The sequence below is a fragment of the Aptenodytes forsteri genome, unplaced genomic scaffold (genome assembly GCF_000699145.1).
Source record: "Aptenodytes forsteri isolate BGI_AS27 unplaced genomic scaffold, ASM69914v1 Scaffold7, whole genome shotgun sequence".
Taxonomy (NCBI): Eukaryota; Metazoa; Chordata; class Aves; order Sphenisciformes; family Spheniscidae; genus Aptenodytes; species Aptenodytes forsteri.
Window position 1 is genome coordinate 3,175,382 of NW_008795919.1, and position 1,804 is coordinate 3,177,185.

At 68.7% G+C, this 1,804-nt stretch overlaps 1 protein-coding gene across 1 annotated transcript in view; it reads left to right on the top strand.

The window, feature by feature from the left end:
• KIAA1522 (KIAA1522 ortholog) overlaps positions 1-1,804 on the top strand; it is a 7,404-nt gene that overhangs the window by 2,972 nt on the left and 2,628 nt on the right. The window contains exons 4-6 of the mRNA XM_009284847.2: positions 223-340; positions 731-847; positions 967-1,790. Coding sequence (XP_009283122.2) covers positions 223-340; positions 731-847; positions 967-1,790 — 1,059 coding nt within the window. The remainder of the gene's footprint in view (positions 1-222; positions 341-730; positions 848-966; positions 1,791-1,804) is intronic.

Here is a 1,804-nt window from a genome sequence, read left to right on the forward strand (position 1 = left end):
GGCCAGGCGGGGTCCCTGGGGCTGCTCCCAGCCCCGCTCCTGGTGGGAGGACTCTGGATGCCGGCGTGGCTGACTCAGCCTTTGGCCCTCGGAGAAGCTTTTGTCTCGGCAGCGCTGGGCTGCGGAGTCAGTTTGCGGCGGAGAAGGGGCCTGGTGGGGGCCAGGGCAGCTCCCCGTCCCCGCAGCCCGGGGTCTGCCTGAGCCCGCTCTCTGCCCACGCAGTCCTGCGCATCCTCGGAGGATGACAGTGTGTCCTTCCGGAGCCGGGCGGCCTCCTGTGCCACGGACAGCACCTCTGAGGACGCCCTCTCCATCCGCTCCGAGATGATCCAGCGGAAAGGTACCCAGCTGGGGGTCCGCGAGGCCGGGGGACGCGAGCCAAGAGGGTACGAGGGGGGACGGGGCGCATGGCAGGAAAGCTGGTCTCTGCGTTGGCGTGGCCACGAGCCAGTGCGGGGATTTGGGGGCCCTTGGAGAGAAGAGAGCAACTCCGGCTGAGTCAGAGCGTTGGGGCTGGGCGAGGGGGACAGACGGACGGACAGATACCATCTCCTCCCTGCTCAGACTGCGCGGCTGTTTGGCAGCTGCTGGTGCCTCTCCGGGCTGTGCCGAGTGCCTGAGCCCGGCTTGTTCTGGAGCATTTCTGGCAGTGGGGGGGAGCTGGGGACACTGGGGACGCCCTGGCCAGGGCCCCCCTCACGCCAGCTGGACCCACTCATGCCTCTTCCAGGTTCCACCTTCCGACCGCACGACTCCTTTCCCAAATCCTCGGAGAGGGCTGGCAAGAAGAGGAAGGAGAGGAGGACGACGGTGCTGGGCATCCCCCAGCATGTCCAGAAGGAGCTGGGTAAGCGTCGGGGGCAAGAGGGGATTTTTAGGGTCTGGTCTCGTTGCCCAGGCTCTGTTTGCCTTGGCTGGGTGCCTCTGCCTGGGGATCATGCCGGGTTCGTCTCTCCCTGCTCCCAGGTCTCAGGAACAGCCAGGAAGCCAAGGGACGCCCCGAGGCTGATGGGCGAGGGCAGGCGGGGCGCGGGGGCAGCCAGGCGCCTCAGCCCTTGCTGAACGGCGGGCAGGTCTCCGGCGACGCCATCCGCATCCCCACCATCGACGGGAAGCTGCAGCCACTGGCTGTCCCCGGGGGCGCCCGCGTCTGCCTGGGAGCCTTGGAGGAGGCAGACACGGCCCTGCAGAAGCACATCGACCGGGTTTACTACGACGACACGTTGCTGGGGAGGAAGACAGCGGCCAAGCTGTCGCCCATGGTGAGGCCAAAGTCGCTGGCCGTGCCGGGCATGACCACCAACGCCAGCCCCCCGGAGCTGCTGAGCCCCGTCATGTCCATCTCGCCCCAGGGCACCTACATGTCCAAGATCATCCCCAATGCCATCCTGCCGCCCATGGTGGATGTGGTGGCCCTGACGCGGAGCAGCGTGCGGACGCTGAGCCGCTGCAGCCTGGTGTCATCCAGCCCGGCCTCGGTGCGCTCCCTCGCCCGCTTCTCGGAGCACAGCACCCGCAGCCGCGAGCCCTCCTCCTCCAGCGACAACTGGAGCCACTCGCAGTCCACGGAGACCATCGTCTCCAACAGCTCCACCATCTCCTCCCAGGGTGGCTCCCACCCCCGGGCCGTGCGGCGGATGCCGCAGCTCGCTCTGCTCTGGTGCGGTGAGGCGGATGCCGCAGCTCGCTCTGACACCGACCAAGTCAGCGTCTACAGCTCCGCCAGCTTCGCCAGCTCCTGCTCCAAGCCCGCTGCCGGCCCCGTGCCCCCCGGCCCCCGGGTCCCGCGAGTGGGGGGGAGGCG